Source organism: Cheilinus undulatus, linkage group 24 (genome assembly GCF_018320785.1).
Source record: "Cheilinus undulatus linkage group 24, ASM1832078v1, whole genome shotgun sequence".
Classification (NCBI taxonomy): Eukaryota; Metazoa; Chordata; class Actinopteri; order Labriformes; family Labridae; genus Cheilinus; species Cheilinus undulatus.
Window position 1 is genome coordinate 10,941,569 of NC_054888.1, and position 26,249 is coordinate 10,967,817.

At 39.5% G+C, this 26,249-nt stretch overlaps 1 protein-coding gene across 1 annotated transcript in view; it reads left to right on the forward strand.

The window, feature by feature from the left end:
* LOC121506462 (transmembrane protein 47-like) overlaps positions 1-13,407 on the forward strand; it is a 44,171-nt gene extending 30,764 nt beyond the window's left edge. Inside the window, exons 2-3 of the mRNA XM_041782282.1 lie at positions 1,164-1,304; positions 13,229-13,407. Of these exons, the coding sequence (XP_041638216.1) occupies positions 1,164-1,304; positions 13,229-13,407 (320 nt within the window). The remainder of the gene's footprint in view (positions 1-1,163; positions 1,305-13,228) is intronic.
* Positions 13,408-26,249: the final 12,842 nt, after the last annotated feature.

The window sequence follows — 26,249 nt, forward strand, 5'->3', positions numbered from 1 at the left end:
AGTGCTAACATTTAGCATGTCTAACAAGGCAAAATATAAAGTAAAACCAAACCGTTTCGGATCGGTACATGAACACGTAGACTCACCAATACCAATACCTGCATTTTAAGCTGTATTGGACATAATTCCAATAGGGTTAAATGCATTTAAACGGTTGAATTTGTTTATCAAATTAGCTGGTGTGAGATTTACAAGTCGGTTAAACTAATTACCTTTCAGTTTGTATAAACACAGGCTTGAAATCCCGCCAGCACTACGCTGGACGTAAATACGAACTTAGCGGTTAGCGTGTAGTAGGAACAGCGCGGTGTGACTTTTTTTTAAAGTAGAAAAATGAAAATGAATTTTTAGGTAGGCTCTTGAGGGCTGAACTCATGTACTACTACTCAACCAAAGTGAAACGAAGCCACATACCAAAGCAGGAGAGCATGGCTGACTTTAGCTAGCTTCTAATGTTAGCCATGCTCTACAGAGTATATGAGGCTGTTTGATGACTGTTTTCTGAATATTTTCTCCTCTTCTAACTAGTTGGTTATTTAATGAATAGGGAAATAGAAGCCAGGGAACATCCTTACAATACTACAAGCTTGTTTTTCAATATTTGGGTCCAACCACATCATTCGCTTGCTTCTACTGTCTTTTATCCATCCCACTTCTCTTCTATCTTTCCATCTATATTCTTTCTTCTAGTTTTCCCTTCTTTTGTCCACTGTTTTGGTTCCCTAATTTCACAGAAGTTAATCCAAATTGTGCCTTTTTTCCTCCTCTTTCTTGCCTCTTCAGTCTAAGTCCGTCTTTTTCCCAGGTCTCTCTTTTGTCCCTTTTGCTTTTGTCTCCCCGTATTTAACCTTGTTTTCTTCTATTTACCTGCTCAGCTGCTCATTTTTATCATTTCTCTCCTTCCAGCGTCACCTTTCCCCTCATTCTACTTCCAATCAACATACTTGGTGGTGAATATAAAATGTCAAATAAAATAATACATCTCTTGTGGCTCCGATTCTCCTCCCAGGCCACCCTCAGGGTCTTGTGAATTTCATTTTTCCCCCCTTATGTGCGTAGCTCTTTTGCATTTATTCATGAATATTCTCTAAATGTTTCTCTGTCAATCTTCCTTTATTCTCTCATTTCCCCTCTTTCCCCTCACCCCTTGTCTCTCTTCCCAGACTGGCAGGTTGCTACGCTAGCCCTGTTGCTAGGGGGTGGAGCCCTGGTGCTGATGTCATTCCTGGTCGCCCTGGTTGCTGTGTGCATTGGCACGAGACGGCGCTTCTACGCACCGGTCGCCTTCATGCTCTTCGCAGCAGGTCAGCACGCAGATACAGACACGCATGATGACATCAGCGCTGGGTCGGAGGCCACACACTCATTATGTGCCAAAGTACACACACCTAATGACACGCACACACTTAATTAGCCAATTTAGACAAGGTAGCTGGAAGGTTGCAGGGTAATCACATTGAAAACTGACATGCATTTAAATGATAATCCTTACTTACTCATTAAATAGACACAGGCTCTTCTCCTCTCTCCCTCAAACTCATTTAGAGGAATCTTATTTTTATGAGTCGGGCCCAGCAGGGTCGGAGCGGAGCGTCACGCCTGTCTGTTTAATTTCCCCTGCCAGCCCCAATCTCCAGTTGGACGACTGTCAAGTTTTCCCACGTTGTCCCCGTCCTCACCTCCAAGAATAATTACGAAATTTCTTTTTTTTTTTTTTTTTTTTTTTTTGGGCCCTGAAGTGCTTCATTCTGCAAAGCTGGATGCATTTTGTACAAAGTACAGTGGTGCGATTCAGCACTACAGAGGAAATCTTCTTAACTTAAAGGGATGGCGGGGAGATTTACTGAGGCTTGGAGAAGTGGGAGTTGCCTTATCCTGCTTTTAAAGCCTGTGTGGGCAGTGAAAAAGCAACAGATTGGAATTTAATATCCCTATTATATTTGTCTGACATTTGACTGCTCATTTAAATACAGCAGCCACTTTGTATGCTGTAATGATTGAAAGGCTTTTTCTGTCTCGAGCTTCAGCAAAGCAAACAGACAGTGTGACATTTCCAGTTTGAATACATAAGAAGGTAGAGAAGCGACTGGTCCCAAGAAACTCTCATTTTAACCTTTTCTTAAGACTTTCTGGAAGCCTTGAGCATTAAAATATAAAAACCTCCTTAAAAATTATACTGCTGTAGTAATGGTTGTCATTTAGGCCCTGTTTAAAGTCTACATCAGCAATCTGTTTTAGGTATTTTGATAACAGGATGTATCTCTAAACAAGGCTACTTATAAGGGGGGAAAGAGGGGAAAACTTTCAGGGGCCCACTCCCATGGAGGTCAGGAAATGATCCACACCACTCTGTATTTTTAAAGTTTTATTTTGAGGTTAGGGTTAGGTTATCATTACGGTTATCATGACGGAACCTTGGGTATGATCTCTTCACTTCACAAAAAAGTTAGCCTGTTAACCTGGTGTGTGTGTGTAGGCAATCAACATCACCTGTCTTAGTCCTGCTGGCCTCCTACTACACATCTAGACAAATGAAGGAAGACAGGAGTCTTGTACCAAGTTGAGAGACCTAGCTGTGCCTTTTTAACAGCTTTTCTCCCTTTTTTTGTCCAAAAAATAGTTTTAAATTGAAACACTGATATACTATCAAGTTGAAAACCTTGATGATTTGTCGTTTAGGCCAGTGTACTTTCAGGAAGTTCCATTTCATGGTTGAAACAAGCCTCAAAAATCAGGAAAAACTGTTTAAAAAAGAAAAGAAAAGAAAAAACTGAGCTGTATTCCAATTTTTAAAAAAACTTTCTAGAAATATGGAAAAATTAGCCATTTTCCGCTTTTTTACTTTTCAATCTCAAAACTTGAAAACGAAAAACTGAAAAAAAAAGGAAAAGAAGTTTTAGTTTTCTTGTTTCAAAGAAAGACTTGAAGAACAGGAAAACATGTGATTGATGCTAACTTTTTTTTTTTTTCCCAAGGAGCACATGTGCTCTTAAGTTGAAAAAAGTTAGGAGCACATAAAGAAATTTAGGGGCACAATGAAAATTGTTCAAATAATGTTTCCATGATAAACGTGATGCAAATACCCATTTAAAAACAAAATTATTTAATACATTTGTAGACAAAATGTACAGAAAGGTAAAATCATCAAGTTTTGAAAAAGTATTGCAATTTAATTATGTCTTTAATGTTACTTATTTTTAGGCTATCTGACAGTAGTCGTGGGTACAAGAGCTCCATCTATCCTTAAACATTCTCCAGGTCCTCTGAATAATAATAATTAACATAAGTACACTTCTGTCCCTGTGCTTAAAATGGTCATGAGGCCGACTCTAAGTAGACTCTGGTATGAGGTGTGGGTGGGATACAATGTCTGTATAGAGTCAGAAGAACCAATATGTCACTGATAATGAGCATATATTTATTTGATTTATCACTGACATCAGGCTGAAACCTTGTATCTCAATTTTTCATGATTTTAATTTGTTTTTATAAATCATATTTATATCATTTTTATAAATTATAAACCACTCATTCCCTGAAAAGTGATCATTTTGGAGATACCAATCTTTGGCCCAACACCAGCGTTATGAAAGTTCCACCTGGCCTAAAGATTTTTTAAGATATTAGAATGTGCTGAGTTTGAGCTCTGAGACACTTTTCAAAGAAAATGCTATTTGGGTATTTATATCTTCCATTGGGGCATTTACTGTAGTTTTGTAGCTTTATTAACATAAAAGAGATGCTTTCTAATTTTTTTCCACTCATTATTAATTATTTAGTAAAAGGGAGAGGGGCCTCATGTTGGTCTTTGCCCTGGGCCTCCAAATGACTAAAACCAGCCCTGCCTCACACCTGCAGCTCTCCAGACACATCGTTTCACCCTGCCTCATTTTGGAGCTTTGGTTTTATATTTCTGCTCTTTTGACAATATTTCTGATCATGAGTGCATTAAAGATCAAATAAAACACCCACGTTTGGACAGCTTTCACTAGATATGACGTTATCTCCATGTGTGATCCATGTGTGTTATGCTCATTGATGACACACATCAGTGTAATTGTCATAAGCTCTGTGTGTGAGAGAGCATTGGCAGGATGTGGCTGGAGAAAAAGTTAAAACAAGGAAATGGGAAGCTTCAGATTAAACATGACAGCACAGCTCAATGAATGAACAAACTGAAGAGACGCAGCACCAGCGGACTTCCTCTGCTCTCTTCTCTTACACACGCTCCTCCGTCGAGCGCATCCGGCAGTAATAAAACACGGATTAAGAATAATGAACGTTTAAATATATATAGAGAGAAAGCGAGAGAGAGAGACGATACTGCTCGCACACAATTGATCACAGATGGCACCGATCTCCAAAAAAAAAAAAAAAAGGATATCTTGAGGGTTAATTTACTAAGGTGTGAAGACCAGGTAAACTTTATGTTTAGACAGCATTGTATATACATACTTTAATGATTTTGGTCATACACAAACCAGTCTGATGTACAGAAAGACAGAGAAAAAAGAAATGCTCAAAGTGAGGGCCCCTGGGTGGATCTCTCCGTCGGCTGATTTTTTATGTGCACATGTGCCCCTAAATATTTTTTACAAATCACACACACCTATTTTTAGGCGCAAATGTGAGTGAACTGTCGAGCCCTGCCTCATGTCAAAACAAAAGCCTACATATCCATCTAAAGTGTTTGACAGTATAGTAAAAGGCATAGCTGACATATACAACGTATCATAAATAATCTTAATGGTAGATTTACTGGTTAATTAATGGACTATTTCTTACTAGAAGAAATACAAATTAGCTGCTGTATTTATATATGTGCCAAGCACGGGTCAGATTTTCAACTTACGAGTGATCTAGTAAAGTGTTTTATTTATTATTATGTGTACGAACAACCAAAACGAAAACCCATTTTTTTGTTTTTTATTTTCTGTGATTGAAACAGAAGAAACTGAAAAATTTTCAGTTTTTTTATTCGCTTCAAAAATGAAAAAACAAACAAACAAAAATAAAACTGGGAAAACGAATCTGTGTATCATTTGATCAGTTGATATTTGGTCACTGAATGAGACATAAATGACAGATGGCTTGTTTTTTATTCATTTGTTTCCAAAACCAAATCAAATCATAAAAAAACATTTTCCCCTCATTTTTGTTTCTGAAATGAAATCAAATAAACAAGAACTGATTTTTTTTTGTTGTTTATTGATATTTATGTTGGGATCTAAGACTGCATTTCATTATTCATTTGCATGTCTGCAGGTGTTGTGTTTAGAAAAGTATCCCGATAATCATGTGCTTTTCTATTTGATTTCCTTTGAGAAACAAAAAGGAGAGAATTTTTTTTTTTTTCATGATTTGATTTGGTTTTAGAAACAGAAACAAGTCACTTTTCATGATCTATTTTTTCAATTATTAATCAAATAACTGATCAGATTATTCATGTATTTAAACAACTCAATCCTTCTGTTATGGAGATGGAACTGAACCCTTCAATAACGAGCCTGTTCTTTGAAATGGCTCTTCTATATCAACCACAGGACTGTTATCTGTCGGAGAGCCAGTTTCCTTTTTTCCATTTTTGTAGTTATTTAATCCACATTTAAAAAGTCAAACTGGTACCAAATGTAGAGCCAAAAGAGCCAAAAAATCCAGGTCTCTAAAAAGAGATGGACTTACCTTTGCAGTGAGCGACCGGACAGACATTGGCTGTGGAAACACAAAATAATATCATGTTTTATGGTGACAAACTGTACTGAACCAAATTTGGCTGCTTGGTGGAAACAGATCTGTGAGATTTTAAACTTTTTTGTCTGAATATGGCTCTACTTTTAGGAACTTGACCATAAAGTCTAAAGATTCCAAAATAAAATTCCCTGTCAATTCCTTAAAATCTTCATGCAAATTAAAAATCTCCCATCAAATCCCACCAAACATCCAAACAAATCCCCTTCAATTTAAAACTCTATATTCAAAGGGAACCCCCCATTTCCCAACTAAAGAAAAAGAGTATTTCTAATTTCTAGGAATTTCTAGGAAATTACAGAAACATTTCAAAGCACGTCCCCCAAAACATTCAAAATTCCATGTCAATTCCTTAAAATTTTCTAGCAAACCCCCCCCCCCCTTTTTTTAATCAAAGTCCCCCAAAAATTAAAAATACAAAATTCTATGAAAATTGCAGAAAATTGCCCTGAGCCTCCGCACCCCTGAAAATACCTTAAAATTTCAGAGCAAATCCCCCAAACATCCCATGGAATTCTTGAAAATTTCAGAGAACCCCCTCCCCCCACAAAAATTCCAAATCAAATTCCCAGACACTACATATAACTTCCATGAAAATACTTAAAAATCTCGTATCAAATCCCACCCAACATTCAAACAAATCCCTTTTAATTTATTTTAAAGTTCTACATTCAAAGGGTAGCCCCCATTTCCCAACCAAAGAAAAAAATAGATTTCCCAAATTCCCATGAAAATGCCCAAAAAATTCTGGGCAAATCTTCCCCAAAACTTCCAATGAAACTCTCCAAAATCTGCAACTATATTCCCAAAGTTTCATCGAAAATACTTGAAAAAATACCAGAAAATTCACCCAAGTCCAGTCAAATTCCTCAAAACATCCATGAAAATCTCATTGCAAATTTTTCTGACATTTCAAGCCAAACATTTAAACTTAAATGGACAACAATCTCATAAATTCTACTATTATTATTATGTTGTAGTAGTCAGCTGTCCTTTCAAAATAAAAGCAAAAATTCCAACCTTAAAGTAACGATCAAAATTCGTGTTGGTGCTTTGGAGTCTTTCAGGTTCCTCAGTTTTTATGAGGTTTGCTTGGTGGCCATTAAACCTCATTTCTCTGCTGTTTCTCGGTTAAAACTGTACATTCATAAATGTTTTTGCAGGTTTTTCAAGGTTGTTATTTCCCAGCAATGTTAAGCGAAAAATCAGTGCCGTTTCCAAGCAGTTTTATTGATTTTTAGAAGAACTTGTGAACCCAAAGTATGGCCATCACACCACAGAGGCTGAAGGTTCTGTTAATGTTCCTTTTCTTCCACCAAGGCCTCCGTCAGAACAAATCGTACATTTTTTAAACTGAATTGGCTTCTTATTAACTGAGGCATCCTTTATTACTGGAATTTGTAAGCCCTGCTCCGGTCTTCATTGCAGCTGCACAAGAGACTCCGGAGAAAATCAGCCTGCAGAACTAACCATCAGATTTATTTGAATATAACAGCGACTTGAGGAAGAAGTAAATATTTTCCTGCAAGGTTCTTTCTGCCATAAAGGAAGTGGATAATGTTTGTCATTCTGGGAGCGAAACGTGCCGATGCACCGAATCAACTTTAAACTTTTAAACTCTAAATGCTTTGACTGAATAATAAACAACACTTCAAGCATGAAAAATAATGAAATATATTGTTTGCAATCTTGGAAACAGACTGAAGTAAGCTAACAAATAACAAGCTGTCAAATTAGATTTATCTGCTTGTGATTGGACACAAACAGCGCCATCTTTAAAGAGGCGTTTGTGTGTTTTGGGGTCGGCTCTGAAGGGACCCTGATAGGCTTGTTTTTTCCGCACCATCTGTGTTAATATTTGCATGCTTTTTTGGATATTAAGCATTCAGTGTTGGTTTTTTTCCCCTCTCTCGTGCAGGAAAGTGCCAGAGCTTGTTTGTGCTCCCATGAGATGAATTCCCTTTGAAGGAGGAACGATTGATGTGTTCCCCTTTGTTCTAGTGCCATCCATCGCTCCGCGGCAACCGTTCCCCCTCCATCCTCCTCGTTTCACCTGCGATCATCCCTCCGTTAACTCGTCCCGCTTCCCTCGACCCCTGTAAACCTTCTCTTAATCCTTTTCTCCCAACTCATCCCACCACTTTATGTTCCCCCTCTCCTTGATTCCTTTTGCTTTTCTTAAACATGCTAAATGAAGTGAGGAGAGTTAAATGACACCTCCCTACAGGCACGCCACTCTCTTACAATCTCGATCGATGCTAATGTCTTGCATTTTTCTTGCATTTTGCTAATTTTGCCTAAAAATATAACTGAAACAACTGCCATGAATATAAAGTCGTTGAACATCCCAGCTGACTCATTTAAATCTCAGAATTTCACTCATGAGGACATTTTGAGAAAAGTCACAAAAACTAAATATTGACCCCCATTAAGAGCTTAAAATACAAATATTTCCCTCGATAATGACTCACGTATTTGCATGAATATTCAGCTGTTCTTTTACAAAGGATAAATCACAAATTTTTAGCATTTACAACCCTTCTGCTTCTTCCAGCTGGCACACATGCTGCTGTAACAATTGAATGAAACACACACAGTTGATTTTAATGATCGTATTCGGTGTCTGAACCTACTTTCTTATCTGTTTTCACGACATGTAAACTCCAGTTTCTATGGTGACTTCGGAAAGTCGTCAAAGTTGCACAGCAGGGCAGTGGAAAGCATTCTGCAGTGGTGTTAGGGTGGCTGATGTGTGGGCATTGTTTATGGGAGGGCAGCACTGCAGTGAGGCACACTGATAAAGACAAGATAGCCACATTTATGATCCTCTGGCTAAATCACAAATGGGCCCTCCTTAATTGTAGTTTAACACCAATGTTAAACTTTTTTAACTCTTTTCACGACTTCATTTCCTGCCAATTATTGCCCCTGTGTGCCACTCTTTACTGCTGTTCACTACTTTGCCAGGCTATTTTTGCTATATTTTTTGCCACATTTAACCCATTTTTCATACTTTTTGCCTCATAACCCATTTTTTTGTCATGCTTTAACCCCTTATAACCACTTTTTCTGCATGTTTTATCCCCTTTGTGCAACTCTTCTGTTTTTGAACTTTTCAACCCCTTTTCTTACTTTTTTGCACCATTTTGCCACTTTTAACCCTTTTTTGATCATTTTTGCCACTTCATGCCCATTTTATCACTCTTAAACCCTTTTTGCTGCTTTCCTGCCAATTACTGCCCCTGTATGCCACTCTTTAACTGCTTTTCGCTACTTTGTCAGGCTATTTTTGCTCTATTTTTGCCACATTTAACCCATTTTTGATACTTTTTGCCTCTTTAACCCAATTTTTGCCTTGCTTTAACCCCTTATAAACACTTTTCTGTCAGAGTGGGTAAAGGTGGGATGCAAACGCAGACCTGGGTGTCTTAAAGTTACCCCCAAAGGGATAACCACTAAAATCGCGAACGATTATTGAAAGAGGGGAATGAACTGACACAAAATGGGAGAATCCCAAACCTAAAGCCTAAAGCTCCTGTTTTAAATAATACTCAAAAAATGAGCAACCAAACCACGGCTGCCAAGCAGTGGAAAATGAAACTAAAATTCTTGGGGAGGCTGAGAGACAATCTTAGGAAAATTAATGCCACCAGACTGGTGTTACAAGAAAACCAAAAGACTGGACAAAGAAATCCAGCATCAACCTTCAGATATTTGAATCAGGGGAAAACACAAGGAGTCTAAAGGAGTGCTTTGGTTCACTAACATTCATGGAAGCCAAGAAAATGCAGAGAGATGCTCTCACTACCTCTGATGGTGAAACAATGAGTCAGCACAGAGTGCTGCAGCCTGAGAGTATATATATGTTTGCCACACCTGGCCTCAATCAGTGGCAATCAGCCACACACACACCTGGCAGTGCACTGATTGTAACACACCTGACTCTGCACTGAGTTGATTCCTTCACCTGCCTCTGTGAGCAGTAGGAGTGAGAACCCTCACATTTTCCTGCATGTTCTATCCCCTTTGTGCCAATTCTTTCTTTTTTGCCATTTTACAACCCATTTTTAGACTTTTTGCCTCTTAAACCCAATGTTTACCATTCTTTAACCCCTTATAACAGCTTTTCCTGCATGTTTTATCCTCTTTGTGCCTCTTTTTGATCCATTTTTGCCACTTTTAAGCCAATTTTGATACTTTTTGCCTCTTTAACCCATTTTTTGCCATTCTGTAACCCTTTTAAACCACTTTTCCTGCATGTTTATCCCCTTTATGCCATTCTTTTATCCAATTTTTGCCACTTTTAAACCCCTTTCATTGCGTTTTTTTTGCTCCGTTTTGCCACTTTTAACCCAGTTTTGATACTTTTAGCCCCTTCTTCTTTTCTTTTTTTAAATTCTTTTTGTGCCACTTCACAATCCATTTTTACTCTTATCATCCATTTTTGCCACTCTTTATCCATTTTCAACACTTTATCTGGCCATTTTTGCAACATTTTCCCAGTCTTAACCCATTTAAAAAAATATTTTTTAATGTTGCTACAAACAATGGCTGACAAGTGGGGCGCTGGTGGCCTAGTGGTTTAAGGCGTGACCCGTGTATGTGGTCAGCCCGGGGTCAAATCCAGCATGTGGTGCTTTCCCACATCTCCCCAGCTCTCTCACCCCTGTTTCTGATTCTGTCCACATCCTCCTCTGTTAATAAAGGCATAAAATGCCCAAAAATATATATATATTTTTAAAAATGGCTGACAAGGGAATTTCTGTAAAAATAGAAACCCTAACCCTAAACCCTAACAATATTTTGAGTCATTCTAAAACTATTTCATATGACTTTTTTTTTTTTAAAGATGGATTAACAGCTGCAGACATTTAAAGCCCAATGATACCTTTAAAACCACAAAATCTTCCTTTCCTCGTTTTCTGAATTGAATGATCTTCTTGGGGCCGGATAGGATGCTTTGGGGGGCCTTGATATGGCTCTTGGGCTGCCATATCATACCTAACATGCAATAGTGCATGTGGTGCACTGGGGTTGCCTACTTTTTCAGTGCCAAATTCTGTCTGGAGATCGGTGCCAGAGCAGCGAAACATGAAACCATGAAAAATGCTGTCATTTTAAAATGAAATGTTGGATTCCACTGTAACCCCCTTTTTGATCTCAGGCAGGTTCAGATTTGAGACCCTCTAATAAAGCTAAAGATAAGTGATGAGATAAATCACAGCCTTGAGCTTTACAAAAAATGATTTTAAATCCAAAAATGAGAGGCAGGATGATGAACCTGCATCTGAATGTTGTAATTTACTTGCTGAATTTTGCCATTTTCAGGTGTCTCTGTTGGCACTGATATTCCTTTTACCTGTGTGGCCTCGCTGTGTCAGGTCACGCTCACCTCCATTGCTCGCTAGAACTTCTGACAGCACAAAGTGCAGAAAGCTTTTGTAAAGCCGCCAGTGTGACCGGCTTAACCCATGCTTTCTTTGCTTTCCACTCCTTGTTATAGCTGCAGAATCTTTGGGTTTCCTTTATCCACATTCATGTTCAAACCGTCAAAACCCTTTATAAACGAAGTTATTTAGGGGGCTGTGGGTGGGTGACAGGAGTGATGGGTGATTGGCTGTTTAATGCCATTAAACTGGACATCATATAGAAACATTTACTCAAAATACAGGCTAATATGCAACAGTTAAGAACCCTATAGTGTTCTAATATTTCATGTAAAAACCTACGGTGCACATGCAGTTATAATCAGAGTGACATAGTACATGCACACTCTAAACCAACAAAGAATTAGATTTATCATAAATTTTATCACTCATGTTAGTGCTACTGGCAATCTAGCCCACAGACGTCCAGCCCAGTGCCTTTCATATGTGTGCAGTATAAGATAGAGCCAAGTATTCCTGCAGAGAAAATCAGAAAGTAAATGTTTACAACCGACCTTTATGTGACGTTGAGCTCACAGAAGATAAATCAACACAAATCCTGTCTGATCCTGTAGATGTGTCTTTATTCTGGGGGGCAAAAAAACACAATTGACCCATTTAATCCGACATTTTTGTGCTCTGTGCCTGAGTTTGTGTCCAAACTGTGCAAAATCATTAAGGCTGTACTCAAGTTTCAGGCTTGAACAGCCCAGCCTCAAATTCTCAATATGACTGAGGTCTGGGCTTTGACTCTACCGCTCCAGAAAATTCACCTCATTGTCTTTGATTTATTTTTGCGAGCTCTTACTGTACGTTTAGGACAGGGGTGTCCAAACTATGGCCCGGGGGCCAAATTTTCCCCTTGGTCCATTTTTAATAACAAGAATATTTCTGAGTCACCCTGGGGGCTCGTCCGGAAAGGTAACACAAAACTATACTTGTCTGTCAATAAGAAAACACAAAAAAGTATAGTACCTACTGTAGGGGTGGGTAAAAATATCGATTAATCGATGCATCGCAATATTTCCCCCCTCAATTCAATATCGATTCAGCAAATCCTCTGAATCGATTCACCTCCTGGCCAGTGGGGGTCGCTGTGCATGTGATTCGCGTTGTATGGACAGAGGCCGCACTCGACCAAACAACAACATACCATAACCAATTTGTGTGAGGTTTTTCACAATTTCCAAAAGGAAAGAAATATTATTTAGCTAAGTTTAAATGCACTTTACTTTTTCAGTGTTTATACAGAACTGTCATGTTTTTACTTTTGTACTCCATATGCACAAATAAGTTATTATTTTGCAAATTTTTTATTTTCAGATGTTTTACTGCTCAAAAATGTGAGGTGGCTTACCAAATATGTTCACATGGGCATGAAAATAATTATTAACAAATTGTCAATAGGTTATACATGTATTTCTACTTCTTACTGAATCGACATTAAAGTATTTAAATCAATATCGATTTTCTGTATGTGGCCCTCAGCGGGAAAAGTTTGGACATCCCTGGTTTAGGGTCTCTATCTTGCTGGAAAAAATATTTTGCTGCATTTATTTTACCCTCTACCTTTACGAGCCTTCCAGGGCCAGCTGCCAAGAAGCATCCCCACAGCATGATGCTGCGACCACTGTGCTTCACAGTGGGGATAGTGTGTTTGTCTGATTGCTAAAAAGACCATTTTGGTCACATCAGACCAAATAACATTCTTCCACTTGACCACTGAGTCTCCTAATGCCTGACATACAATTTTTAAATCACCTATTCTCTGAGTTGCTTGGAGTGTTCTTTTGTCTTCATGGTGTAATGGTAGCCAGGAATACTGATTAACCAGTGACTGGACCTTCCAGATACAGCTGTATCTGGTGTGTCAGTCACTTTAAAGGGGTTGAATAATGAAGCAGTCACTTATTTTAAATAACGTACTTTTATTTAATTGACATTAAAAATAATGGAGATCTATCAAAATTGTTGTTTTGGTTCAGCTTTTTCTTCATAAAGTTGTACTTTACCATGTACTTACTGTATCTTTGTATCTTTGTATCAACCTCCAGTTGTTCTCCAGGCCTGCAGCTTGGTCCTCTACCCCATCAAATTCATTGAGAGCGTCAGCCTGAGGATCTACCATGAGTTCAACTGGGGCTACGGCCTGGCCTGGGGAGGGACCATCTTCTCTTTCGGCGGGGGGATCCTCTACTGCCTCAACCCCAAGAACTACGAGGAGTATTACTAACTCGGATTCAAGCAAAGAACGTAAGGAATTCTTCAAAACAAACTGAGCCAATGACTGTACGGCGACAGGACAGGGGGTTTTCTTTTCTTCTAGTGTTCAGACGGAGTCTTATTAGTTTATTCCTGGGATTTGTGACACCTGGGCGAACTAAAACCCTGCAGTCACAGGGAACGGAGCATTGCGTGACGATGCCAGCCTTGTTCTTTTTTCCCTGTGAACTTCACTGCAAGAACTGCTCTTAGTTTGTCACCAGGAACAGCCTATCTTTTCGACTCTGTTGCCGAGGAAACAGGATGTCAGACTCAGAGAGGCTTTTTCTGCACGATTACGCACGCATGCACATGCAAAGGCTGTGTACCTTCACCTGTAAACATCAAACGCTCGGGTTGGACATCTTTAAAATCAAAAGCCCCCGTCTCCTGCTCCATCAGAGCATCATCGTCATCGGTGCTTTGTGAGAAGTTGTGGTATTTTGTTTGCCAGAGTCCTCCGGAGCTCTTAAACTTTCACAAGGACGTGGAAGAGGATCAAGCGTTACTGTTGCGCTTCATAACTTTTCATAAGACAGATTGATTCCTCTGGGGTGAAGGTAAGAAGGGGGGAGAGCAAAATAAAGACACCCGCTCAATATTCTGTTATCGACCCACTTGTCTGTAACCGCGGCGAGCCACAGGGTGTGCACATGCAGCTGTCATGATTGATTAGCCATGGTCGAAGGTGTGAGACAGGACTGCGCTCAGCTGCCTCCAAGGGTCTGCGAAATTTTCGATTCCCAATGAGGCGAGTTTCTCCACCATGACGAACGAAGCATCCTTCCTCATCTGGTCCAGCTCCTCTGAAGCCTGTTTTTGAGTTGTCAGATACAGATACGGTCTCTCAGTGGACGTGTTTACATGCACAGCAAAGTTAAAACAGAGAGGATCCTAATTCTGAGTGTTGGAAGAAGTGGAACCACAATAACACATCAAGAAAAGTCAATATAGTCATGTCCCAAAGTCAAGCAGGAAAGCTCCAAAACTCACTCCCTATATGCTCTGTATCCTTAGTGTGACATCCACTTCAGTCATGCAGTGCTCATGCATGCAGGACTGGATCCAGGATGGTGCATGGAAGTGGAGCACATGACTAAACAGATTTGTGCAGGGCCTTATTGCATTTACTTAAAAAACACAAATCTCAGAATTTTCAAATTAACAAGATAATTACTTCATTAATTCACAGAAACAGCTCTGTTTTTCTGAATTTAATACAACATAGGATGTAAATTGAAGTATTGGATTGTTACTGATTCACCAATATTACTAAGTCATTTTTTATGATACACACTTTTTAAAGATAATTTGGCCTCTATTTTTAGAGACGAGGACAGTGGATAGAGTAGGAAACGGATGAGAGATTGGGGGAGAGACATGCAGGAAAGACGCCACTGGCCGGACTTGAACCCAGGCTCCGCCTAACCGTTAGACCAGTGTTTCCCAACCATTTTTTCTTTGAGCCCCCCCTACATGTACTCAAGAAACGCAGACCACAGGTTGGGAACCAGTGCATTGGACCATGGGTGTCCAATCTTTTGGACAGGATGGTGGAGCCACTTTCATAAAACCTCACCTATATAATATTGAAGACAGAAAGTCTAGTCTATTATGTGCTTACAGGTTGGACTTACTTAAATGGCCAATTAATTAGCTAATAGCACAAATAGCAAGTAGATCGATGATTTTAAGAGGGCCAATCAGATTTCACTTGAGCCCTGGTTGGTCCTGGCTATCACTGGATCTGCCCTAGTCAGAATGAGAATGACGCTCCATGTATTAGAGAATTTAGTGTTATCATTCAGGAAAAAAAGGACACATCAAAAATTTCCCTGTCAAAATGTTTGTTTACAGAAATAGCCCAGTAGTGCTGTCTAGTGCTGAAACTAATATACACACCAGTCCAAAATAAATTCATACCGTCTTCACAACTATACAGTAGTTTTGTGTTACCGTCCCGGATGAGCCCCCAAGATAACAGAAAACTACACTGGTCTCCCTAAGAAAACACTGAGGCCTATCAGATTTCAGTTGACCTCTGGTTGGCCCTGGCTATCTCTGGATCTTCCCCAGTTTGAACGAGAATAACGCTCCATGTATCAGAGAATTTACAGTGCTTTAATAATTTAAGCTCTGAAAAAAAGCACATCGAAAACTGTCCTGGCAAAATGTTTGTTTACAGAATTAGCACAGTAGCAGTGCCTAGTGCTGAGACTAATGTATACACTAGTCCAAATACATTTATACTGTCTTGAGACTGTATTTTCTTTTTGTCTTTTCTTATTATTTTTATGTTAGTGTCCCGGATGAGCCCCCAAGATAACAGAAAACTACATGGGTCTCACTAAGAAAGCATTGAGGCCTATCAGATTTCAGTTGAGCTCTGGTTGGCCCTGGCTATCACCGGATCTTCCCCAGTTTGAACGAGAATAACACTCCATGTATCCGAGAATTTACAGTGCTTTAATAATTTAAGCCCCGAAAAAAAGCACATCGAAACCTGTCCTGTCAAAATGTTTGTTTACAGAATAGCACAGTAGCACTGCCTAGTGTTGAAACTAATATACACATTATTCCAAATACATTTATACTGTCTTGAGACTGTATTTTTTTTTTTTTGTCTTTTCTTATAAGTTTTGTGTTACTGCCCCAAATGAGCCCCCAAAGGAACACAAAACTACACTCATCTCAATAAGAAAACATATAAGATAAACACTACAGTCAAGCACGAGCTCCATGTTCTAATGCGGGCCATTTTTCACTAATGTTATATAATTTGCTGCAGGCTAATTAAAATTGGGCCAAGGGCCGCATTTGGCCCCTGGGCCATTACTTGGACACACATGAGACAAAAGATGTCACATAGGCACTTTCAGAGTGATTTTAATTTCCATCAATGGTTTCAAGGGTCCAAACTTGACTAATTATGTCTTCTAAAAGTTTAAGTTTCCTCACTGTTATGGACTTGTTTTTGTTGAAAGGTAGTGGAGTGATCATGAATGCCGGTTTTTAGGTATTTGCAATGCAGATGTTCATTAAATCCATGGTTATGTACTCTTAAAACAACAACCAAGATAATCAGATGTCCATTTCCAATCTAAAAAGTCCCAAACTCAGTAATTGGATCACTTTCACAGACACTTTTACACAATCGCCAAACCCCCAGTGTGAAGAATCAGAGCCTAATTGTGTGCATGTAAACATTGCCGCTGGAGTCGACTATTTATAAACCGGATCAGTGTATCTACTGATAAGTTCAGGCCACATTTCATTAACATCAAACTGCTGTCTCCATGTCTACAGTAAATGTCAGGGATCAGCACTGAGCCCACAGTGTGCAGATTTGTGGAAAAGCAAGTCTGGCATACATGTGTTGACACGGGGGAAGAAAATGTCAATAACAGCCTGTGTCAAATGTCAGGATTAATGGATGTTGGGACACATTTGCTGCACCTTTATTTACCTCTGTTCTGTCAAGTTGTTTAAATGGATCTAGTGCAATTTGTTTTAAGTGAAGGAAACAAACTTTAAAACTTCTACCAGTTTTAAATCATGCCATAAAGTGAGTGATAATGCTATATTTTTTGTGCAAAAAACTTCCATGTTTCCTCCCAGCTGAAGTGCAAATTCAACTTCCATCGAATGCTAAATGACATTCCTCACCCTCTGACCTCCTCTCTCCCTTTTAAAATCTGTTCTGTAAATTTTAGTCTGCACCAGTCACGGTACACTAAATAAGATTTTGAAGATACAAGCGGCGCCTCCATTGTCACATATTTACCATTGAGCTGTCAAGCAGTCGTCAACCAAAAATAGGATACGGGCCGGCTCCCTCGCCACCTTTACAAATGTAGAGCCGCGCATCTGCCACGCGATTCAGGCAGCTGACAGAAGTCCATTTATTTTATATTAAGTGACACGATGATGTTCCTCGTGGATGATATCATTTCCTCTGTTTGCTGATGCAGAGGAGGTTGTGTTTGTTTAAGGCAGCTACGCCTGTCACTTCAATAACAGTGCTTTTAAGATCGGCTCACTTGAGTATATTAAGAAGTGAGATCTGATACGACACGAGTAATCTGATAAAGCTTTAGATATCAGCCTGCAAATTTCAGTGTCAGCCCATAGTACAGGGTATCAATTAAAAACGTACTAATCCTGTCTGACAGGATTGATAGTAGGGTTCAATGATAGATCGTAAATGTGGGAGCTTGGGGTTAAAACCTTGTATATGAGTGGTACTTTGAAATAAATGACATTGTAGGTATTTAAATATCTTGATATATAATAACAACCAGGTACAATTAGCTTCTGGATACCCCTCTATTAAAATGGGCCTTAGGGACTAACAGTAGTGACATTGAAATTAGCTTATTGTCTCAAATTTTGATTTAAAAACTCCCATTGGAATAAACATGTACAGGTTTAAATCCTTATTATCATCAAAAGAATGCTTGAACTTTATTTTCTAGCAGAGAAGAAGATCAGAATTTAAAATTCCTGATGCCACAGCTGGAAACAGTTAGCTTGTTTTAGCTAAGGCTGTGTCCTAAACCGCATAGTCCACGGCTACATACTACAACATACATACTGCATGCTAAGCTAACATTTGGTGTGATGTTCCACCATACCTAAAGGCCCGCCATCTCCACCTCATATGACTCTACTGTACATGTATTTCCATTTTAAGCTTTCTTGGCTAAGCAAGCAACAAGCTAGTGAATCTCAACTCAAACATACATACTGCAACATGCATGCTAAACTTAGCTAACAGTTAGTAGGCTCTTCCACCATATTTAAAAGCCTGTTATCTACATGTTATGTATGTTACCATTTGTGTATGTCAGATTTACACTTTATTGGTTAAACTAGCAACAAGCTAGCACAACTGTCAGCCCATAAATTGAATTCAACAATAACATACATTATCAATAGAGCTACATAGTTATTGGAGTGTTATTTAGCAACATTTAAACCATACAACAGTACAGTTATTTTTATGCTGTTAAATGCTAACTAAACAGTCTCCACTTGCTGTTTAGTTTGACCAGTGTGCTCCCATTTTTTTTTTCAAAATTCTAGCTAACCTACATCTAGGTGGCTTTCTCCAGCTCTAAAAATTGCATGTAGTTTATTTGAATTGTACCTCATACTCAGTGTGATGTCACATTTAGTATGAATTGTGTAAAAGCCTGCAGTTTCGGACTCAGCCTTGGCTTAAAAACTGGAAATTAGAGCAAGCCAAGTAACCGCTAAGTTACCAACTTCTGCTGTAGCTAGCTAACTAGCTAGTTGTTTTCTTGAACAAATGTTTGTTTTTTTTCCTCCATGGTGCAAACAGTTCCTGCTTTGGTATCAAATATTATATCAAGCCTATTTAATTACCTAGACCATTGGTGCACAACTGGCAACCCAGGGGCCACATGCGGCCTTCCCCTGAAAAAAGGCGGAAAACATTATACAGTCTGCCACGAAAACATTAAATTTGACACATTTCTTGAACCATTATTGATGAATAGTGTATGCAAGTAGAATTGGAGATATAATTGACCTCAACTCTCTTAAAAATGTATGCATAGTTTAATGCATTTATATAATAAACCAGATATACAAGTAAAAATACAAACATAACCATTAACTTTTTAATTATAATTATCAAATTATAATCAGTACACTTCTGATTTAGTTACTACAAGAGAAAATTGCTGAAGGATAAGAAAATTTCCATCCATAAGCTTTGTTATTTCGCTGTAAAACAATCCTTTAGGAAACATGGCTAAAGTTGTGTGCTAACAGAGTTAGCCATTAGCTTGTGAGCACAGAAGCACAATTAGCAACTTATGGCGAACGTATTTTTCTTCTTAGCTGGTTTAGACCAAACCAGAGCTGAAGGACAACTTAAAATAGTAGTCACGCTCATTAACTGAACAGAAGTATCTTGAAATGGAAACACTGAATGTAGCTCTTTTATTGCTGTTTTTAAATAGGCAGCTGTTAGCCTAAAACGTTAGCCTGTCCATCTTCTAAAGCAGTCATGAGTGCGATTACAGAAAAAAGGCGATGCCATAAAAAACAAGGTGGTTTAAAAATACTTCAGTGTAGTTTTTGTCTGCATAACCACTTAAAAACAAACATTTAATGCTCTAAATATGTGTACTTTCCCCCTTGCTAGGTCACACTGTAATTTGCAGGCTGTCATGTAAATCATCTCTTCAAAGTAACCTTGTGGGAAGGATGTAGCAGAGCCTGAAGCCACTTAATCTCACTTTACCAGCCTTTTCAGGCTGACATAAACCTCATGTTGTAAATCCACAATGTAAATTCTATTAAGTAGTATCGAACTGATGGATGTTTTTCTGAAAGTGGGGTCTTCTGAGGGGCAAAAATGCCCTGAACGTCGATGCTTTTACGGGGATCTTTTTTACTTCCAGCGCTCACTGTTGCAGCCATTATTCCATTAGTCATACCGCCTCTCTGGGTCAGTGTTTGCTTTTCAGAGTGTGACCCAGCTCTTCTTTATTTCATCAGTCTAAAAGATGTCACAGCTTCACGGCGTTCAGCGATGGGGCTCCAGTTAATCAGTGTTAGCTTTGCCGGATCACCAGACTTTCTGTCGGGTCATTGACAAAGCATTTTTTAACACCTGCCTCAGTGTTTTTACTCCCATTTCCTCACAGATTGAGGAAGTGCTGGATTAGACATCATCACCACCAATATGATATTTGATATGGCCGCTACTGTAATTACAACTGTCTGATCACAGCTTAGTGAAGGTGTTTTTGCTACCTAGAAACGTCTCTGTGCTTTGGTGGTGTAGAGGAGCCTTAGCTATAAACTCTGTAACAGACCTGGGTTTAAACAAACAGGAGCACCTGTAGAAAATACCAGTAGATGAAAAAGAAAGGACAAAAAAATAGTCAAATCAATCATTTGTTTTATGTTAGTGATATTTGGAAAAACTGTGAAGCTAAATCTCTTCTTAGGTGGTAGATCTTCAACTTTAAAGCTCCTGTGAGGCATTTTAAAGTGTTCATGAAATCATCTGAAAGTAATATGGATGCTTTATTTACAACCTCCAAAAGCAAACAAGACCATTAGCAACAAGATTGGTTATTTCTCTATAGTTACTTTCTATGTGTAAATATCCTCTGCCGCAGGGTAGGTGTCAGGTGAAATGTTTAACAGTCCAAAAAAAATATTTTTTTGTGTATATTTTACACAGCAAATATTTTGAATTGGTAATAATTTGAAATTTAAAAGTTAGAAAAATCATTTCATATATATTTGATTAAAGCTCCTGTGAGAAAATTCAGGTTTGTGTTGATTAAGAACCCCCATGTGGACAAAGCAAAACTTTTTTATGTCTCTACATCCCAAGTAGCTTTTTCTTGCTGAAATATTTTACGTTTTAACTGTAAAATGTGTCAGTGTTAATGTTTACTTAAAATATTGAAATTAAAAGAAATACTGATTCTTTAATCGAATGTTGATTGTCGAGTCTGACACCTACCCCCTTCAGTGTTTACTAGCATTAGCATACTAATCAGAAATTCCACACAGGAGCTTTAAAACACTATTAACAAGTGTGTAGGACAAATTAAGCAAAGACCAAGACACAACATTTTCTCCAAAGGGGTGCCAAAATTATCGCCAAACTAAAAGCCTTGAAGTAGCTTTAATTTGCCAGTTGTTTTTTGTATTAACACGTCTTTTATTATTTTTAACCACTGCTTTTTCTAGTTTGTCGTGCAGAAAATAAACACAGTTTGAGTACTCGCTGCTGCTTCCTTAAGGAGCGAGCAGGCGCAGTTAAAGTTGTTTTGATTTCTTAATTGGGAGCAGAAGTTAATGTCACGTCAATTGCAATTAAGGCCATCTGATTCCAAATGACAATGCAAATATGTTTGCACCAGTTTCAGAAAATGACCTACATGCTTTGATTTCTAATGAAGCACTTTAATGTGCTTCTGAGTAAATAAGATTATTTGTGTTGGGCCCCTCAGTGTTAGTTCTACGGGGACTTACGTGAGCTTGACGACGTGCTTAGGAAAAAGCAACTACCCTTTAGTATTCTAATTATTATTGAGCCCCCAGTGTGTTCGACCCATGCTAATTCCTTGTATGTTTTAGCCCAGGTCTGAGTTGTATTTATTAGCATTTATTTGGTTATTAATTTCTTGATGAAAAGTAGAGGCTCATAAACAGAGACAGCTCTGTTTTTATGCATCATCTCCCAGTAGACTGGAGAGAAACACTGTCTAATGATGTGCATAGGGATTTAGGAAGTGTGTATGTGTGCGAGTGAGTGACAGAGGGTGTGTGTGAGCGCATGTGTGTTGGCATGTTTTAGATGCCATTGTAGAGATGTCAGTAATCAGCATTTATCTCTTTGTACGTTGGCACATTAAAGCACTGAACAGAATGTCTCTCTCTCATTTTGTTGAGTCTTTTCTTTTACTCTTTATTCAGCTCTGGAATGATTCCTGTCACATTTATTTTGTGCTTAACATAATCCAAACATCTAGAGATCTCGTTAGCTACAGTCAGAACAAAATAGCACAATAGGTGTCCAGGAAGTAGCTTGAAACATGCCGAAAAATCAATGCAAATATGGACAATTCAGTCGCCAAAAACATATATTGTAGTACTCTTTTTACTATCAATACTTTTATAACTACACAACCTCAAAATTAAAAAGTACTACTGTATTTAACAATTGTCATACAGGGCATTTTTGATGGTCATTAGAATTGAAAGGTCCCACTGAAATAAAAGCAATTAAGGTCCCATTTTTAAAATGTATAGGTTGAATTATTTTGGTTAAAATGCATATTTTAAATACATTACACCTCATGTATCTATATCCTTTTCTTACCTATAATTTATTTACTTTATGGCATGCATTTTGAGGCTGAAATACTTCATGTATAACCTGTTATGTTCCCCTCTATGCAGATGATACCATCGTCTATATTTGGCTTTGTCGTGGTTACAATCTGTGCCTGAAGACTTCCATATTTGTATAAATTAAGCTTGTTTCAAACCCTTACAAGGCAAAAACAGTGGATTCAGCTTCACCACATTGTCACATGAGTCATGTGATTCACAATGGTTGCGATTCACAACCAAAAACTGAAGAAAGAGGTACTTATTCTGCTAAAGGACCTAGAATATTGCTTAGTTAAGCAATATTGCAGTCTACTTTAGAAGCAGCTAGATTAGTCAGGAATGTGAACTAAGACTCAGTCCAATACCACCACCCCACCCACTTTGCCCTACCTTTTTCATCGTACCCCTTTAGGGTAAGGCTAAGTTTGAGAGTTTGGTGAAGTCAGGGCTACTGTCATGTCCACAAGTTATAGGCATTTACCGTACTAAGGATTCATCACGTTGCCCGATGTGCCACAAACTGAGGCTTGAAAAGGGGGGAGGGTGGCCAGAGCCCAACTCAACTTGGTAACACACGTGTGTCACTTGGCAGCCAAGGTCAAGCGCGACGGCATGTCTTGTCTGGGCTCCCCCCCCCCCCCGATGATACACCTTGAGACCACCACTGGTATTCGAGCACTTGGGTCATCTGGAAGGCGTTCTACTCGGTGAGAAGAGTTGCCCCAGGAGGATTATGGGGCTCCACAGGATCCCACAAGTGCTCATTCACCTGATGTCTGTCCTGTATTCTGATACAGAGAGTGATTTGAAGTTTGGTGGCTCCACCTCTGACTTCTTCCCAGTTGGTTCTGGGGTACAACAGGGCTGCGTCTTAGCTCCTACTCTCTCTTTAGTACCTGTATGGACTGGGTAATGGGGTGGGTAACAGGCCCAGAGAACTGTGGAATGTCATTTGGTGTCCAGATCACTGATCTGGACTTTGCTTATGATACTGTGATCCTTGCAGAGACTGTAGATCTCCTTGTAGGGGCTCTTAACTTGCTGTTTCCTGGGCCAAAACAAAGATCCAAGCATTTGGGGTTGCCTTGGATGCTGCCATCAAATCAGTGTCTACAGGGAAATCCATCGATCCACTGACTGCAAGGCTGGAATCAACGGTAGACTTGGACTTGTGCATGGGACAATGGGTTCACTGGGCAAGGCAGTGTATCTGCTTGGTGTCTGAGCATGTGGACAAGTCAGTCTTTTGGTCCTTGGTCCTTCCAGTGTTACTCTACTCCTGTGAGGCCTAGATATGGACTGATGGCCAGAGGCACCAGCTGGACTCTTTTGTGACAACTTCTCTTCACACATTTGGGTGTTGTTGGCATGTCCGTGTGTCTAATGCTGACTTGCTCTGGAGAGGGGGTACAGGAAGGGTCAGCTGCTTGATACGAGAATGGCAGCTGTGTTTTTACGGGCACCTAGCGCACTTCCCAGGGCTTGATCCAGTTCCCTGCATACTGAGTGCCTAGGATCCAGTGGACTGATCCAGACATCGGTGTCAACCACATGCAACGTGTAGGGGGCAACTGGGAGGATACCTGGAGAGATGGGGCATGGGCCTGGTCAGGAAGGCTGAGCAGTGCAGGACCAAGACTAATGCAGTTAAATGCGGAACCGGCCCCCATACCTAACCTGGGACATCCACAGCAAGACGGATGGTACCCTAGACCGTGCTTACTTGCCCGATCCACCCCTTACTCCTCCCCAAGAATGTGGACTTTGTTATTTTTATGAACAAATTATCTTTCCATGCCCCTGGTGGAATGCAAGGACATCCAGAACAGGACGAGGGTTGTGTCAACCCCCCTCCCAACTGATGGTGCCCTTCAAGCTTCTTACCTGCCATTACACACCTTACTTCCACCTCAATTTCTGGTATGCCTTAAAGTTCTGAACAGTACTGTACATGGCTTGATCATCTCCCAGAATGCCCTACAACTCATTTGCAAAATTAAAGCTAAAGCAACAAAAGAAATGTACAAGTATTTGTCACTAGCTTCTTTATTAATAAGATTTGAAAAGTATGATAGCAATTGTGTGAGATAAATGCAATGTTTTGGTATTTTTTGGTCCTTTTATTGCCAACAAGCATTTAAAAATCATCTGTAGTCTTGAAATGTCACATCCTTGACATTTATGGGAGCCTGCTGCCCATTTACAATGCTCCGTATGAACTGCCTGTTAAATAATGCTTGATTTTCAGTGTGATTTATTCTTCTGTTTATTTTGCATCAGATACTTTATCGCACAGTCTGCATAAACAAACCTTGAATTAAGTGAAATACCCACTTTTGACTCAAAAGTTTGTCGCACTTCTTGCAATAAAAGACTAGTATAAATGCTTCCTTTTTTTACATCAATCAAGAGCTGAACTCAGATTCTTCCTCTAAGAGCGTTAATTTCCCCTCATTATCTGAATGAACACATTTGAGACCGCATCTTCTTTCAGTTTCTGACTTTCAAGTGTGCTCTCAAGGCCTTGTGCACTCGCAAACACTCCTCCTGCCAATTACACACTGCTGTGCCAATTTACAACATAAGGAAATCCTCCACAGAGCCAGTGAAAAACATTAACTTTATTTCTCCATTTAGCCCCTCACAGGCCTTTATGTATTCTTCCTGGCTGCACTATAAACAGCCTGTGGGCGACAAAAGCAGAGTTTAGGGCGTGTTGTGTGAAGTGGAATGGTTATGATTGCTGCAGTGACAAGAGTGCTTCACTGCAGGGGATCTCGACATCTCTGCAAGAAAGAAAAGTCTTGGAAAGTTACGTAACAGTTGGTTTTATTGCAGCAAATCCGTGGAGCCTTTCTCTTTCTCTGGCTGGACACAATGCAAGTATGGCTGAAAAACTGCAATCTGAAAAAAGTCACTTCTTCCCTTCATTTCATTGCTCATTGATAGGAAAAAAGCAGATACAGCACAGTTGTTGAGTTAAGTTTACAGCTGATAAAGTGGAAACTCCAGCAGGGAAATGATTTCTCTGCCACACGGACTGCTGCCAAAAAGCTCCAGGAGAGTCGGAGGGTGGTTAAGGAACTGCACGCCTTGTCAGCCTGGATTAGCTCCCATCAGCTCTGTAAGTACATCTAACGTCCGCCGCACTCAACATCTGTGTCATTTAGCCTCCAACAGATCCCCACAATGAATGAATGATCTGACAATAAAGTGGAATACTACACTGAATCATTTTTATCTCCCGGGCTGCATTTAGATTCTTTTTTAGATCCAACCACAGCTGCTTTGGTGTTTACTCAGCCCTGAGGGAGACTACTTCAGAAAACATCTTTCCAAGACTCACTGGCCTACTTTACAGTACACGGTTCATACTGTAACTCAAAGCTGGGCTCATACTGCCCCCTGCTGCTCAGAGTCTGCAAATACCACCAAGAGCTTCAGATGGAGTCTCCCATGTCAATATATGCCTGTTTCCCCTCCTGTAGTCTGCTGTTATTGGGGGGAGAAGACAAAATGAAGCATTACTGTTAATGGTTAATTAATAATCTGCCTGTATCATGTTATATGTTTTAGAAAAAGAAGTGATATGACTTAAAAAATGCATAGTAGTATTGTTGTGTATACTTCATTGCAATGGTCATAATAGTAGGGTTTATGTTGTCACCAGAGGAGATTATGTATGCCTGTAACCCTGTCCGAATGTGTGGAGGTCAAGCTTGAAACATGTCAACACACACGTGTGACCCTTGGCAGCCAAGGTCAAGCTCAATGGCATCTCTTTTTCCCCAGGCCTTTACACCCCTGGGGAAGCACCCTGAGACCACCTGTGGTTTTCAGGCTCTTGGGACATCCACAGCATGACCAGAGGCATATTGCAACCCTACTGCCTGCTGGGACAGTACCCTGGGCCATGCTTAC